The sequence below is a fragment of the Myxine glutinosa genome, chromosome 3 (assembly GCF_964187855.1).
Source record: "Myxine glutinosa chromosome 3, kmMyxGlut1.1, whole genome shotgun sequence".
NCBI classification, from domain to species: Eukaryota; Metazoa; Chordata; class Myxini; order Myxiniformes; family Myxinidae; genus Myxine; species Myxine glutinosa.
This window is the reverse complement of record NC_136263.1, coordinates 171,386,770-171,403,074: the sequence shown is the minus strand read 5'-3', so window position 1 is coordinate 171,403,074 and position 16,305 is coordinate 171,386,770. Positions and strand designations below refer to the sequence as shown.

Below are 16,305 nucleotides of genomic sequence, written 5' to 3'. Positions count from 1 at the left end.
CGTGCCAGGCGTCCCCTGAGAAAGCCACGCCTGACCAGACAACACAGCCAGCACCGATTGCAGTGGGCCAGAGAGCACCGTCAATGGCAGCCAGGACACTGGAATCACGTGACCTTCAGTGACGAGTCTAGATTTCTGGTCTATCGTCAAGATGGCCACGTCCGAGTGCACAGACAAGTGCATGAAGCCCACAACGAAGATTATATAGTGCCAAGAGTCCAAGCTGGAGGTGGTGGTATGACCGTTTGGGCTGCTTTTCATGCAGGGGGAAAAACTGATCTGGTTGTTCTGAATGGAAACCTGAACCAGTTCAAGTACAGGGTCATTCTGGAAGAAACATTGCTTCCATTTGCTCGTGCAGCCTTTCGAGGAAACTTTGTCTTCCAAGATGACAATGCACGGCCTCATCATGCTCGCAATATCCAACACTTTCTTGCTGACCGTGGTGAAGAGCATATGGAGTGGCCTGCCATGTCCCCGATATGAATCCTATAGAGAACTTGTGGGCAGAATTAACGCATCAAATCGACAACTTGGACCAGCAGCCGACCTCTGTGCGTGAATTGCAGCAGACTTAAGTCACTGCATGGCAAGCGATTCCTGTCCAAACCTTGGCAAATCTCGTGAACAGCATGCCTCGACGTGTACGTGCTCTCCTGAATGCTCGTGGGGGTTACACGAAGTACTGAACTGTAATTTTACTGTCCGTAATCCCAGTCATAATTTAGCTTTTGTTTTTCTTGAAATTTTTTTTGGCTAATGTGCAAAATAAAGAGATACTTTTGGAAAACGTACAGAAGTTTAACACAGTACTGTCCGTGAATTGAGTTCGATATCAGTTTACATCACTTTCAAGGATCAATTTATTTGCTTCGAAATGTCAAATGTGTTTTTTGTTTCTTTTAAAGGTCACATTAACAAAATCTAGAATAATTTCAACATAATTCCAATGAACTTTTGGTTCTAAGTCATCTTGAAAAGTAAGTTCACCCCCACAAAAAAATATTCCATATTAAATGCCAAGTCTGTATGTGTGTGTATATATATATATATATTCCCGGCTGGCTTCCTCCTCGGTGTTTGAACGCAGGAAAAAAGTCCTGATCCTTGGGGAATAACACTTAATCTCTGAGGTCAACTGGACTGAGAGTAGGCTACCAATCGTGACCCCTCCAAAAATTCACAACACCAGTCGATTTTCAATGATACAGGAAAGGTTCCGAGCATTTGACGTATGACAAATACTATCGCGGCTGATATAGATTCACATAGATCTTGCAAACGAGGAAGGCCTGAGGATTCGGGTGGCAATGTTTTTCAACGGGGTGACAGGAGGGAGCGGTGTTATTTTCGACACGCCTAGCACAGTTTTGCCGAACTTTGCCGTTTCCACGACTACACAGTACATTTGCCGCATGTTCCTGATGGTGCGTGCGATGGCTTCGTCGGCACGAGTCGCAGGTAAAGCGGTCTGAGTCTCTTTGGATCACCTTATTTTGCAATATTTTACCCACACAAAAGGACTAGGTCTCCCCAAACCTTCCCCATCTCTCTCCCTTTGTTCGCTCGCGATTTGTCGCGCAATTGTGTACATGTGCTTCCATTACGGCAACTAATTATGGCGGAGGTCACCTCGTGCTAATGCGAAGCGTCATTAGAATTTAAAGCGGCCCGAGGTTGACATAATGATAATGAGCGAAGATGGGGGTACGGTAACGGCATGAATAATGGAACCCCCACCCCACCCCCACCCCCTGTCCCTCGCGGTGGATCCTGTGTGCAGGCGAATGGTCTTGAAACGTGTCCTTAGAAATGACCCCCGAGAGCTATTGCTTCATTACCTACTGATTTAGTTCCCTCGTTTGTACCTTGAAATATCGTAAAGGATGAAACTTTGTTTGCTCTGTCATATACTGTGTGTACAGGATGGTCGAAATTACATGTTTTTGTGAGCCACCACTCGTGCCTCTCTAAACCCCCACCCCCATACCCGTAACCCCTCTCTAAACCCCCACCCCAATACCCGTACCTCGTCTCTAAACCCCCACCCCAATACCCATACCTCCTCTCCAAACCCCCACCCCAATACCCGTACCTCCTCTCTAAACCCCCACCCCAATACCCATACCTCCTCTCTAAACCCCCACCCCAATACCCGTACCTCCTCTCTAAACCCCCACCCCAATACCCGTACCCCCTCTCTAAACCCCCACCCCAATACCTGTACCCCCTCTCTGAACCCCCACCCAAATACCCGTACCCCCTCTCTAAAGCCCACCTCAATACCCATACCCCTCTCTAAACCTCCACCCCCATACCCATAACCCCTGTCTAAAACCTCACCCCAAAACCTGTACCCCCTCTCTAAACCCCCACCCCCATACCCGCACCCCCTCTCTAAACCCCCACCCCAATACCCATTCCTCCTCTCTAAACCCTCACCCCCATACCCGTACCCCTCTCTAAACCCCCACCCCAATACCCATACCCCCTCTCTAAACCCCCACCCCAGTACCCGTTCTTCCTCTCTTAACCCTCACCCCCATACCCATACCCCCTCTCTAAACCCCCATCCCAATACCCGTTCCTCCTCTCTAAACCCCCACCCCAATACCCTTACCCCTTCACCGCAGTACGTTTTTACAATCCTCTGCGAGTTTATTAGCTCCTAACAGAAGCTCAACCCGGTTCCGGGCTTATGTTTTTGGTGCTGGCCGAACCATGGGGTCTTCGTCCGGACGGAGCTTCTACTTGAATGACCGGACGTATCTCTTTCATATTTGGTGCATGTATCATGTATGAAATAATATCTGTACATGAGGAATGTCAACTGATTTTGCAATCAGAGGCAAATGTCATGGGGCAGAATGTTTTATTTCCGAGTTTTATTGATTTTTGTTTTTTTAAGGAAGAGAAAATCATTGGCTCACTCTTAAGCGAGTGTGATGTCTGCAGATAAAGTGCAAAATGGTGACTTTTAATTTTTTTTAGTGAGTTTTTAACTTTAAATCGACTGATCTGGGATCCACATATCCTGTCATAATGAGGACAGACATTTATTTCGCCTTTTATATTTCTCCTCGTCCAGTGCAAGTGGTCTCAACTTGATGGGATTCAAGTTGCTGTATCCTCCAACATTTTGAGCAGGCAAGGACCAGTTGGTACTAGGGTCTCCCAAGTACTGATGGACGGACATATTGCACTTCTTTGTTTTTTCTTTGTATACAAGGTCCAGGCTCATGGAGGAGTTCAAACTTCCAACGGAAGTGAGAATGCTCTCAGGAAGGAAAAGCTGGAATTTTTTTTGAGGTTGGGATAATAGTTTAACGGGTGTAAAAAAAAAAAAAAAAAAAAATCATGGTGTTTATCCAGTTTGTGACCTCTAGCCGAACGGAGGGAAGGAGACACCTCACCTGGGCTTCGATGTTTAGATTTTAGATTATGGGGGCACCCTCAAAACTTTGGGTCCCTACTCGTCCCCTATTTACTAACCGATTGCTCTGAAACCCGACACAGCCCTCCTGCTCGATGGTCCACAGGATCTCTTGCATTCTCGCGTTTTCCGATTTCGTGTTTTTCGATTTCTGATCATGGGAGCTCCAGGGGTGGTTCCCCCCAATTAAGCAGAGGTCTGAAGTACACCCTTAAAGAGATGACCATCAGCCCACTTGGGGATATTTATTTATATTCACTTTACCATCTATATATATGTAAAACACAGTTTGTGTGTGTGTGTGTGTGTGTGTGGTGTGTGTGTGTGTGTGTGTATGTGTGTGTGTGTGTGTGTGTGTGTGTGTGTGTGTGTGTGTGTGTGTGTGTGTGTGTGTGTGTGTGTGTGTGTGTGTGTGTGTGTGTGTGTGTGTGTGTGTAATGTTACCAATAGACTCCAAACGGAGAGGCTCACGTGCTTGATATTTGGCATAGACATGGCCATTGAGCCTGGGAAGAACATGACCGACCTAAAAAAAAAAATTTCATAATATTTTTTTACCATATTTTTACCTCAGCGCATTTCAGCGAGGAATATTATACACGGAATCTGAGCAGGTGGCAGAGCAGCGCGCTGATTCGCTCAGAGCGATCACGTGATGTTCCTTGCCACCATAAACTCACAGTTACGCGTTCGCACGTAATTCACATGTTCAAAACAAACGAGATCGCGAAGTGAGTTGGTCGAGTCGTGCTAACCAAGATGGCGACACGGCGGCTTCACTTTTCACGGAGTATGAGCGTTCTATATATTTCAATTCAGTGCGCCTGACTCGCTCACGTACTTGATTTGTGGCAATAGACATGGCCATTGGGCCTTCACGGTGTAATTTGTGCGAGGCTTTTGTCCGAGTGAGCTTGAGTCGAGAGGGCGAATGTACGGGTTGGGAATGTATGGGTCTCCCTTCCCCCGCCCGGCAACGCCAGTACTGGAGGGCGTCACAGGATCGGTGAGTCTCCAAAATCCACTTCGTGCTGTTGCGAAGATGCAACAGCCTCCCTCTCCCCCCTCCCCCCTCCCCCTCCCCCTCCCCTCCCCTCTCCCCTCCCCTTTCCCCTCCCCTCCCCCCTCCCCTTTCCCCTCCCCTCCCCTTTCCCCTCCCCCTCCCTTTCCCCCCTACCCCTCCCTTTCCCCCCTACCCCTTCCTTTCCCCCCTACCCCTTCCCCTTCCCATTCCCCCTCCCCCTCCCCCTCCCCCTCCCGCCATCCCCCTCCCCCTCCCCTATCCTCCCCCTTCCCTTCCCCCTCCATTCCCCTTCCCCTCCTCTCTCCCCTCTCCCCCCCCCTCCCTTTCCCCTCCCACCACCCCCTCCCAATCCCCCCTCTCCTCCCCTCCACCTCCCCCTCCCCCCCTCTTCTCCCCTCCCCCCCTCTCCCTCCCTCCCCCACTCCCCTCTCCTCCCCCCCTCCCCCACCCGGCAATGCGGGTACTTCTGCTAGTCTCCACTATTGACATGTCACCTTGAAGTATTTACTTATATACATTTACCATCACCACACCATACATACCATCTCGATTTATTTATTTATTTATGCATGCTTTGCTATCTCCACTACCTATATATTTATTTATTTGGTTATTTAAATGGCAAAATCTACATGCCCATTTTTAAGGAGCGGTTGGAGGGTGTGTTCTCGATGTGGACTTGCATTCTTATTTTATATATATTGTTACGGATCTCGGTTTCGGCACTCCCCTTACCGAGGGGGGTTTAATCCCCTCGTCTTTTAAGCTGGCTGTCCGAGTCCTGGAACTATCTCGCTCCTTTGCGGGATGAGATTGGCCAGGGTGATTGGTCAAGGATTTCCCAAATACCTTCACCAATCTCTCCGCAAAGCAGGAAATGAGTCCCCGCTCGAACCGCGGATGTGATGGTAGATTGCCGAGCAGTTTAGCAACCCGCAGCTCAAGCCGTTAACAAAGGACTAAACCCAACTATAAAGCGTTGGGCCAAAATCGCGCCACAGGTATTCAATGGGAAGAAGGGACTAAAGTGACCGGGGGAAAGAAGAAGCCAAAGTAAGGAATCTATCTCTATAAAACACAGTTTGTGTGTGTGTGTGTAATGTTACCGATAGACTCCTAAACGGAGAGGCTCACAAACTTGATATTTGGCACAAACATGGCCATTGAGCTGGTACAAACATGTTCGACCTAAAAATTTATTTCATAATATTTTTTAACCATATTTTTACCTCAGCGCATTTCAGCGAGGAATATTATGACCGGAATGGCAGAGCAGCGCGCTGATTCGCTCAGAGCGATCATGTGATGTTCCAACTTTGCCGCCATAATCTTACAGTTATGCGTTCGCACGTAATTCAGTTTTTTCACATTTCAGCGAGGAACATTGCCATTCACACCACATAGGTTTTTTTTTCTTTCATCTTTAGATCCATATTTTTAGCCATAATGTAGCGAATGTAGCGTAACGTAGCGTAGCTAACGTAGAATTAGCATAACGTAGCGATCCTTGCTCAGGATCTTCGTCAAGTTCGTGAGCGAGTTAGCTAAAATGTAAAAGTGAAAATATATCGAATTTTTTATTCATATTTACCTCAGCGCATTTCAGCGAGGAACATTATACACGGAATCTCAGCTGGTCGCAGAGGCAGTGCGCTGATTCGTCTCAGAGCGATCACGGTGATGTTCCAACTTTGCCGCAATAAGCTCACAGTTATGGATTCGCACGTAATTTCAGTTTTTTCACATTTCAGCGAGGAACATTGCCATTCACACCACATAGGTTTTTTTTCACTTTCATCTGATATTTGTGATTTATTTCAAACACAAACTGTATTTCCCATCTACACGGCCATGTATTCCTATTAACGTCATGTAAAGTACATAAATTGTGTGGGATTACATCATTGTGGATGTGATCAATTGCCAGTAACCATCTATATCCCTCCCCTCCCCTTCCCTCTCCCCCTCCCTCCCTTTCCCCCCTCCCCTCCCCTACCCTTCCCCCTCCACCCTACCCTCTCCCCTTCCCCCTCCCCTTCCCCCCTCCCCTTTCCCCTCCCATTCCCTCCCCTCCCTTCCCCTCCCTTTCCCCCACGCCCCTTCCCCATCCCCCTCACCCCACCCCCTCCCCCTCCCGTTTCCCCAATGCCCCTCCCTTTCCCCCCTACCCCTTCCTTTCCACCCCACCCCTTCCCCATCCCTCCCCCTCCCCTCCCCCTCCCTTTCCCCCATGCTCCTCCCTTTCCCCCTACCCTTCCTTTCTGCCCTACCCCTTCCCCACCCCTCGTCCCCATCCCCTTCCCCACCCCTCCCCCTCCCATCCCCATCCCCCTCCACCACCCCTCCCTCCCCCTCCCCCTCCTCCTCCCCACCCCTCTCCCCCATCCCCTTCCCCCGACCCCTCCCCCACCCATCCCCTCCCCCCACCCCTCCCCTCCCCCTCCCCCTCCTCCTCCCCTAACCCCTCCTCCCTCCCCCTCCCCCCACTCCTCTCCCCCTCCGCCCTCCCCGCCCCCTCCCCCCACTCCTCTCCCCCTCCCCCCACTCCTCTCCCCCTCCCCCCTCCACTCCCCTCCCCTCCCCCCCTCCACTCCCCCTCCCCTCCCCCTCCCCCTCCCCCTCCCCTCCCCCCTCCCCCTCCCCCTCCCCTCCCCACTCCTCTACCCCTCCCCCCTCCCCTCCCCCTCCCCCCTCCCCTCCCCCTCCCCCCTCTCCCTCCCCCTCCCCCCTCACCCTCCCCTCCCCCTCCCCCTCCCACTACCCTCCCCACTCCTCTACCCCTCCCCCCTCCCCCTCCCCCTCTTCTCCCCTCCCCCCTCCCACCCTCCTCCCACTCCCACCCCCCTCCCCTTCCCCCCTCCCACCCCCACTCCTCTCCCCCTCCGCCCTCCCCGCCCCCTCCCCCCACTCCTCTGCCCCTCCCCCCCACTCCTCTCCCCCTCCCCCCCTCCACTCCCCCTCCCCTCCCCCCTCCACCCTCCCCCTCCCCTCCCCCTCCCCTGCCCCTCCCCCTCCCCCTCCCCCTACCCCTCCCCACTCCTCTACCCCTCCCCCCTCCCCCTCCCCCTCTTCTCCCCTCCCCCCTCCCACCCTCCTCCCACTCCCACCCCCCTCCCCTTCCCCCTCCCACCCCCACCCCCTTCCCCCTCCCATCCCTCCCTCCCTATCCCCCCCTCTTCTCCCCTCTCCCCCTCCCCCTCCCCCCTCTTTTCCCCTCTCCCCCTCCCCCTCCCCCCTCTCTCCCTCCTCCTCCTCCTCTTCTCCCCCCCCCCCCTCTTCTCCCCTCCCCCCCAACCCCTCCCTGCCCCCTCCCCTCTCCTCCCCCGCCCGGCAATGCCGGGTACTTCTGCGAGTAACAGATATTTATTAATTATGTACACCGAAAACCCAAAGAAGAGGAAACGAAAGAAGGCATTTACAAGGAGGAAAAAACAGATACACAGGGTAAGCCTTAAACAGTCTTAATTATCAACTGCCCAGACAGAACAAACACAGACTCACACCGAAAGGGGAATAGCAGCAGGAATCACTGGAAGAAGGAGAAGGTCCAGGTGGGACAACAGGGCTGGAAGGTTCGGCAGGGCACAGCAAAGAGGTCCGCTCCAGGTCCACGCTCCGGGCTGGACGCGAGCAGCCAGCGGCAGGTACACGTATTCGTTTCACGCGGTAGGGCTGTTTGAAGCAGCTTGTCAGAGCTCCGCGCAGCTTCGTCTCTCTCTCTCTCTGCCTTCTTTGTCCAACTCTCTTCCAACTCCACTCAACACTCCAACTTCTCGGTTCGGCTGGATCACTCCTCTCCCTAAGCAGTCCCCCGCGCCCGCCTTTATTGCTGTCGCCGTATCAAGCCGCGGAGCTCCGAGGAAGACGCCTCCGGTTGGCTCACCGCGGTGCTGGTTGGCCGTTAAGGGCTTGCTGACTCCTCCTCCGATGATGCGTCGACGTGCCATGCCCGTGATCTGGCGGCTCCTCCCCCTTCTTCTCGGCCCGACCGCATGGCCAATGGCGGCTGGTGAGGAGTTAAACGAGCCAAACCAAAGGGCAGTGAACGCTGCCTGGCTGTTACTTTGCGGAGACGTGGGTGAGGCGATTGGGGAATTGAAAGGGGCCTATCTTATTTGATTAATACAACGCAGATTCAACTACTGGGAACAGATCCTTAACTGAAACACATAATAATGAAATAACTACTGAAGAGGGCCTATGGTTCGCTATGTGTTGTTCATGGACTAACTAGGGTGCGATCTTTAACCAGCCATTTGAGGGGGATATTTACAGGGGAAACATTATAAGGGATACATTTACTAAAATTTACTAGTGAAGGTTCTAAAAACCATAACAATATATATATATATGTATATGTATGTATGTATGTATGTATGTATGTATGTATGTATTTGTACGTATATATTAGAATGTGTCAATTTGGGAGGTGAAAATTATTTTTTGCACATTTCTTCAGTGAGGGATTTTAGAAATATGTTCTTGGATGTGAAGAATTCAAATCTGCTATTATTTTTGTGATTGGACAACATTTAGCTTGGTAAATCTACGTTTGATTAAAAAGCACATAAATTGCTCTTGGAAAACAATATTTATTAATTTGAACATTTCATTTCTCTGCATAAAACATATCCTTGTAATCATAAAACAGCATTAGAAGTAATGACATCAGTTAAAAAAAAATTAAACAACAAGTTTCATCAAGTCTTGCTTTGATTCATACGTGGACATCATATTTAGAGGTGCAACATTTTTTCGATTTTTCCAAGATGGCCCTCCCCCCTCCCACCCCCACTCCTCTCCCCCTCCGCCCTCCCCGCCCCCTCCCCCCACTCCTCTGCCCCTCCCCCCCACTCCTCTCCCCCTCCCCCCTCCACTCCCCCTCACCCTCCCCCCCCTCCCCCCTCCACCTCCACTCCCCCTCCCCTGCCCCTCCCCCTCCCCCCCTCCCCCTACCCCTCCCACTCCTCTACCCCTCCCCCCTCCCCCTCCCCCTCTTCTCCCCCTCCCCCCTCCCACCCTCCTCCCACTCCCACCCCCCTCCCCTTCCCCCTCCCACCCCCACCCCCTTCCCCCTCCATCCCTACCCCTCCCTATCCCCCCCTCTTCTCCCCTCTCCCCCTCCCCCTCCCCCTCTTTTCCCCTCTCCCCCTCCCCCTCCCCCCTCTTCTGCCCCTCCTCCTCCTCCTCTTCTCCCCCCCCCCTCTTCTCCCCTCCCCCCAACCCCTCCCCTGCCCCCTCCCCTCTCCTCCCCCGCCCGGCAATGCCGGGTACTTCTGCGAGTAACAGATATTTATTAATTATGTACACGAAAACCCAAAGAAGAGGAAACGAAAGAAGGGCATTTACAAGGAGGAAAAAACAGATACACAGGGTAAGCCTTAAAACAGTCTTAATTATCAACGCCCAGACACAGAACAAACACAGACTCACACGAAAGGGGAATAGCAGGCAGGAATCACTGAAGAAGGAGAAGGTCCAGGTGGGACAACAGGGCTGGAAGGTTCGGCAGGGCACAGCAAAGAGGTCCGCTCCAGGTCCACGCTCCGGGCTGGACGCGAGCAGCCAGCGGCAGGTACACGTATTCGTTTCACGCGGTAGGGCTGTTTGAAGCAGCTTGTCAGAGCTCCGCGCAGCTTCGTCTCTCTCTCTCTCTGCCTTCTTTGTCCAACTCTCTTCCAACTCCACTCAACACTCTCAACTTCTCGGTTCGGCTGGATCACTCCTCTCCCTAAGCAGTCCCCCGCGCCCGCCTTTATTGCTGTCGGCCGTATCAAGCCGCGGGCTCCGAGGACACGCCTACCGGTTGGCTCACCGCGGTGCTGGTTGGCCGTTAAGGGCTTGCTGACTCCTCCTCCGATGATGCGTCGACGTGCCATGCCCGTGATCTGGCGGCTCCTCCCCCTTCTTCTCGGCCCGACCGCATGGCCAATGGCGGCTGGTGAGGAGTTAAACGAGCCAAACCAAAGGGCAGTGAACGCTGCCTGGCTGTTACTTTGCGGAGACGTGGGTGAGGCGATTGGGGAATTGAAAGGGGCCTATCTTATTTGATTAATACAACGCAGATTCAACTACTGGGAACAGATCCTTAACTGAAACACATAATAATGAAATAACTACGAAGAGGGCCTATGGTTCGCTACGTGTTGTTCATGGACTAACTAGGGTGCGATCTTTAACCAGCCAATTGAGGGGGATATTTACAGGGGAAACATTTATAAGGGATACATTTACTAAAATTTACTAGTGAAGGTTCTAAAAACCATAACAATATATATATATATGTATATGTATGTATGTATGTATGTATGTATGTATGTATGTATGTATGTATTTGTACGTATATATTAGAATGTGTCAATTTGGGAGGTGAAAATTATTTTTTGCACATTTCTTCAGTGAGGGATTTTAGAAATATGTTCTTGGATGTGAAGAATTCAAATCTGCTATTATTTTTGTGATTGGACAACATTTAGCTTGGTAAATCTACGTTTGATTAAAAAGCACATAAATTGCTCTTGGAAAACAATATTTATTAATTTGAACATTTCATTTCTCTGCATAAAACATATCCTTGTAATCATAAAACAGCATTAGAAAGTAATGACATCAGTTAAAAAAAAATTAAACAACAAGTTTCATCAAGTCTTGCTTTGATTCATACGTGGACATCATATTTAGAGGTGCAACATTTTTTCGATTTTTCCAAGATGGCGCCTGTATCACGTGACCTATGACGTCATAATTATCGAAATATTATACTGGAGGAGGCGCTCCTGTGGTGAAAATTTCGTGTCAATCGGACCAGGAATTGCAGAGAAAAAAAAATTCATACTGATCAAATTAAGCTGTTGTACTTGTCGAATTATGACATCATAATTAAGGTACCAATGACATCATAATTAACATATCTTATTCCCCAAGGGGAGTACTTGACAATGAGCCATGTTTCATTTTTTTCCATAGAGCGGTTTCGGAGATAGAGGTGCAAACATTTTTCGATTTTTTTTCAAGATGGCGCCTGTATCACCTATGACTATGACTATGACCTATGACGTCATAATTATCATAAAAAATTATACAGGAGGAGCCGCTCATATTCTGAAAATTTAGTGTCCATTGGACTAACGGTTGCTGAGGATTTTTTTTTCATACTGATTGGATCAAGCGATGTACTTGTTGAATTATGAAGTCATAATGAAGGCACCGATGGCATCATCATTAACATATCTTATTACCCAGGTACGGGTATTGGGGTGGGGGTTTAGAGAGGAGGTACGATTCAGAGTACTTAACAATGAGCCATATTTCAATTTTTTCCCATTGAGCGGTTTGGGAGATATAGAGGTGTAACGTTTTTCCAAGATGGCGTCCGTACCACGTGACATGTGACGTCATAATTACGAATAAAAAATGATACAGGTGGAGGCACTCCTATGGTAAAATTTCGTGTCAATCAGACCAACGGTTTCCAAGAAAATGAATTCTAAAAATGCAGACACACACGTACGCCAGCCACACATATGGACGTAAGTACGCACCCGAATCCTTAACCTTAGCTGCTGCTTCACAAGGGCAGGGTAACAACCCTCAATGCCATAATTATGATGTCACTTTTCTCTGCACTAATTGGGGCAACTAAAAAGAAATTTCCTCTTCTCCATGGATACAACCCAAAGGATCTGTCTGTGCTATATCTATGATATAAAGCGTGTCAAGCAAGGAAGCAACGTACCAATTTAGTATCCCTCGGCCCAGGTTCAGAACCAAAGCGCTGACTCACAGACTCGGACGGACGCTCTAACCACAATGTCACCTGGTCTGGTTGTTGTCTCGACAAAAAAGCCTTTAAAGTTTCCTCATTTGAAGCTCGGCAGCTAGACTAGAGGATAGGGCACCGATAAACACCACGGGTTGTCATCCTTTAGGGGGAGGGAAGGAGTGGCAGACTTCTACATTTCCCTGCTGACTGTGGAGAGAAGTTGTGTCATTTTCCCAAAGATCATTGGACATGTTTGTCTCAAGTTAAGTCCAGGGTTGTCCAAGGTCACGTGAACTCTGGAACCTGTTTATGATAACTTTTGTTTTGAAATGGTAAAGCAATGAACAGTTTTTGCTTTGCTCATTTCTTATTGCAAGTTTACTTTTCATTAGTTATTCTAATTGTTCTTTAGTCTTTGTGCCTGTAATGTAGCCTGTAGATGTAAACACACATACTGAGCCTGTAAAATAACTTTAGTCTATTAGTCGAGTCATTAGTCAACTAATTAGTTCCCAATGTCATTGAAAATTGATTGTTGGTTAATTCACAACTTGTAAAGTAGGTCAATAAAAATGATGCGACAATGACATCATTAACGAAAATCTTCTTTTTCCCCCTATTTTGTACTTACTTGGAAGGACTTTTGTGATTGTGGAATAAAGTTGTTGTCTGCGTGTGAGTACATTCGGAAGTTACAGGCCTGCATTGTAGTTTTGCATGAAGATTGCCATTTTATTACCTGGCTTCACAGGTGTGACTCGTCTTCTTGCTTTTACGATTTCCATGCCATTCCTCTGCTCACCTTCACTCCTTCATTCCTCTTTTCTCCCGCCTCTGGAACAATCTCCCTCACTCTCTTCAATCGCTCTCCTCCCTCCAGGTCTTTAAAACTGCTGCTCACCACCATCTCTTATCTTCCCCCATCCAAAACCTTGATCTTTTCTACCCCCGTTAATTCACCCCAGATCCACTTTTTTGAAATACCGACTTCTGTCCTGGAAGTCCTTGCAGTGTCCACGTGTTTTTTTTTAACCTCTCCCACCACCCCCCCCCCCCCCTTCCCATGCCTCCTCCCCCACGCCCTCTCCCTCCCACAGATCTCCCGATGTCCCTGTTCTCGACTGTTGTCGTGGTGTGCTCCCCTCTCTCTCCCCATCTTGTCTCACACTCCCTTTGTTATATGGTTTATGTGTCCGTTTATGTTTTTTTGTGATTAACGTTAGCTCTTACACGAGCCTCGATCTTGTATCCCCAAAAAAAAAAAATCATTTCGGATTTTCTTCCCCTATGTCAGTGTTATTGTGTTTTACCCGGTGTAATTGACGATTGTTGGGAACATTGCGTCCATCTAAATAAAAGTACTGCGTCTATCTTCCCGTGTCGGATTCTGTTTCCCTCTCTCACCGCTTTGTGCATCGTCACCACACTTCATACGCTTACGTCTATTTATTCCGCGCACACGAAGCAAAAAGTGGGGTTAAGGAATATATTGGTTCACTTTGTCTGTCGTCAAACCTCAGTTTATGATCGAGAAACAACTTTATTTCAATTAAATATTCTGTTTTTAACACAAATCGGAACATGAATGAGAAAACGAACCTGGCGTTTACCTGTAATTTGGCTCTGAATTTGTTCCAATCGCGCATGCGCAGAGCGGAGTGGGATAATTGCTAAGCGGTGAAGCCGCTTCAATATTTGGCGATGCTCGTCCGTCCGTTAAAACGAGGAAGAAGAACTTTACTAACCCACTATGTTTAATTCTAATAGGTTCTAAGTGGTAATTCTAATGGGTTCTAAATGGTAATTCTAATAGGTTCTAAGTGGTAATTCTAATGGGTTCTAAAGGGTAATTCTAAAAGGTTCTAAGTGGTAATTCTAATGGGTTCTTAAGGGTAATTCTAAAAGGTTCTAAGTGGTAATTCAAATGGGTTCTAAAGGGTAATTCTAATGGGTTCCCAAGGGTAATTCAAAAAGGTTCTAAAGGGTAATTTTAATGGGTTCTAATAAGTTCTAAGTGGTAATTTCAATGGGTTCTAAAGGGTAATTCTAATGGATTCTAAAGGGTAATTCTAATGGATTCTAAAGGTAATTCTAAAAGGTTCTAAATGGTAATTATAGTGGGTTCTAAAGGGTAATTTAAAAAGGTTCTAAAGAGTAATTCTAATGGGTTCTAAAGGGTAATTCCAAAAGGTTCTAAAGGGTAATTTTAAAAGGTTCTAAGTGGTAATTCAAATGCCTTCTAAAGGGTAATTCGAGAAGGTTCTCAAATGTAATTCTAAAGGGTTCTAAAGGGTAATTCTAATGGATTGTAAAGGGTAATTCTAGAAGGTTCTATAGGGTCATTCTACAAGGTTCTAAAGGGTAATTCTAAAACGTTCTGAAGGGTAATTCTAAAAAGTTCTAAAGGGTAATTCTAAAAGGTTCTAAAGGGTAATTCTAAAAGGTTATAAAGAGTAATTCTAAAAGGTTCTAAAGGGTAATTCTAAAAGGTTCTAAAGGGTAATTCTAAAAGGTTCTAAAGGGTAATTCTAAAAGGTTCTAAAGGGTAATTCTAAAAGGTTCTAAAGGGTAATTCTAAAAGGTTCCAAAGGGTAATTCTAAAAGGTTATAAAGAGTAATTCTAAAAGGTTCTAAAGGGTAATTCTAAAAGGTTCTAAAGGGTAATTCTAAAAGGTTCTAAAGAGTAATTCTAATGGGTTCTAAAGGGTAATTCCACAAGGTTCTAAGTGGTAATTCTAAACGGTTCTAAAGTGTAATTTTAAAAGGTTCTAAGTGGTAATTCTAATGGCTTCTAAAAGGTAATTCGAGAAGGTTCTCAAAGGTAATTCTAAAGGGTTCTAAAGGGTAATTCTAATGGATTGTAAAGGGTAATTCTAAAAGGTTCTATAGGGTCATTCTAAAAGGTTCTAAAGGGTAATTATAAAACGTTCTGAAGGGTAATTCTAAAAAGTTCTAAAGGGTAATTCTAAAAGGTTCTAAAGGGTAATTCTAAAAGGTTCTAAAGAGTAATTCTAAAAGGTTATAAAGGGTAATTCTAAAAGGTTCTAAAGGGTAATTCTAAAAGGTTCTAAAGGGTAATTCGAAAAGGTTATAAAGGGTAATTCGAAAAGGTTATAAAGGGTAATTATAAAAGGTTCTGAAGGGTAATTATAAAACGTTCTGAAGGGTAATTCTAAAAAGTTCTAAAGGGTAATTCTAAAAGGTTCTAAAGAGTAATTCTAAAAGGTTCTAAAGAGTAATTCTAAAAGGTTCCAAAGGGTAATTCTAAACGCCATCCTGTTGATCGAGTTCTATCGGGCAGTGATAGAGCGTGTGCCGCCATCTTCTTTCACTGTCTGGTATGGCAGCCTGACACGGCACGACCCATCCCGACTCGACAGGATACCAGAGTAAAAACTGCTCGTAAAATGATTGCTTGTGATCTGCCTTACATCGAGAGCCTGTACTCCAGTCGTGGAGCAAGAAGAGCGAAAACTATCGTCCGGGATGACTTCCACCCAGAGCACGACATTTTTGAACTTCTCGCTCGGTTAAACGTTATCGCTCCATCAATACCAACTGTAATCGCTTGCACAACAGCTTTTACCCAATATACGTGTAACCGCACCCTCGATGAATCTACGTGTAAAGTTATTGTATGAGCATCTAAATAATGGATATAGATATTTTAATCCATGATACTTGTTTCATCACCAAAGTGGTGTTTTAGGGCTCTCTACGCCCATTAAAATGAATCTATTTGTTATGCAATGTCATTTTTAAGCACGCACTATCAAAGTACTTCCCATTGTATGTGCATTGAATATATATATGACAACTAGAAGGGCACTCGGAAGAGCGCAAACGTGCGCCAGGTTGAACATTTTTGTTTTGTATCCCACTGATGGGCCGGATCTGGATTCGGACCTGAACCAAAATCTAATCGACTTGTTGTTGTCGCCAAACCAACTCGTCCACCTAGTTTATTCATAACTCGTCCATAGCTTTTTTTTTAAATATCATGTTGTATATCGCTTTTCGCCCGATCTCTCAATGGTGGAGAAGCACTTGAAAATTAATTAACTCGTATCGGAATCCACATTCAGA

The 16,305-nt window shown here is 47.3% G+C and overlaps 1 protein-coding gene across 1 annotated transcript in view; it reads left to right on the top strand.

Moving 5' to 3' along the window:
* Positions 1 to 1,272: 1,272 nt before the first annotated feature.
* MSRA (methionine sulfoxide reductase A) overlaps positions 1,273 to 16,305 on the top strand; it is a gene marked incomplete in the record, with an annotated part of 437,378 nt that continues 422,345 nt past the window's right edge. Inside the window, 1 exon segment of the mRNA XM_078774732.1 lies at positions 1,273 to 1,461. Coding sequence (XP_078630858.1) covers positions 1,311 to 1,461 — 151 coding nt within the window.